General features: G+C 68.2%; 1 protein-coding gene across 1 annotated transcript in view; it reads left to right on the plus strand.

Annotated features, from left to right (window-relative positions):
• LOC101622143 (ADAMTS-like protein 3) overlaps positions 1–535 on the plus strand; it is a 43,528-nt gene that overhangs the window by 25,006 nt on the left and 17,987 nt on the right. Inside the window, exons 11-12 of the mRNA XM_012732697.1 lie at positions 27–101; positions 189–346. Coding sequence (XP_012588151.1) covers positions 27–101; positions 189–346 — 233 coding nt within the window. The remainder of the gene's footprint in view (positions 1–26; positions 102–188; positions 347–535) is intronic.

The following is a 535-nucleotide window of genomic DNA, read 5'->3' on the forward strand; positions in this document are numbered from 1 at the left end:
CCGCGGGTCTCCCCTTTTCTCCCCAGGGGAAGAGACCGTCATCGCCGTGCCCCTGGGGAGCCGCAGCGCGCGCATCACGGTGAAGGGCCCGGCGCAGCTCTGTGAGTGGACGCGGCCTGACCAGCCCCCAGTTCCTCAGGGGCTCTGTGGGCCCCTGCGCTCATGGCCATGTGCTTTTCGCGTTTCAGTTTTCGAGTCCAAAACCCTCCAGGGGAGCAGAGGGGAGCACAGCTTCCATAGCCCGGGGGTGTTCGTCGTGGAGAACACCACCGTGGAATTCCAGAGGGGCCCCCAGCGGCAGGTCTTCAGGATCCCCGGGCCGCTGGCCGCAGACTTCCTCTTCAAGGTGGGGGCCCCAGATCCGCGGGCCCGGGAGGCGCCAGCTGTGGGGATGCCAGGCCTGGGGGAGCGCAGCCCCGTGTCCCTACTCCCCCGAAGGCTGAATGCCCCCCACCGGCCCAACTCAGGAATTGCACTGTCCGTCCCCACCGATGTCTCCATGATGCACCGCTGGGAGGAGACCCCCACCCCCCCA

The sequence above is a fragment of the Condylura cristata genome, unplaced genomic scaffold (assembly GCF_000260355.1).
Source record: "Condylura cristata isolate star-nosed mole 26May11 unplaced genomic scaffold, ConCri1.0 scaffold00035, whole genome shotgun sequence".
NCBI classification, from domain to species: domain Eukaryota; kingdom Metazoa; phylum Chordata; class Mammalia; order Eulipotyphla; family Talpidae; genus Condylura; species Condylura cristata.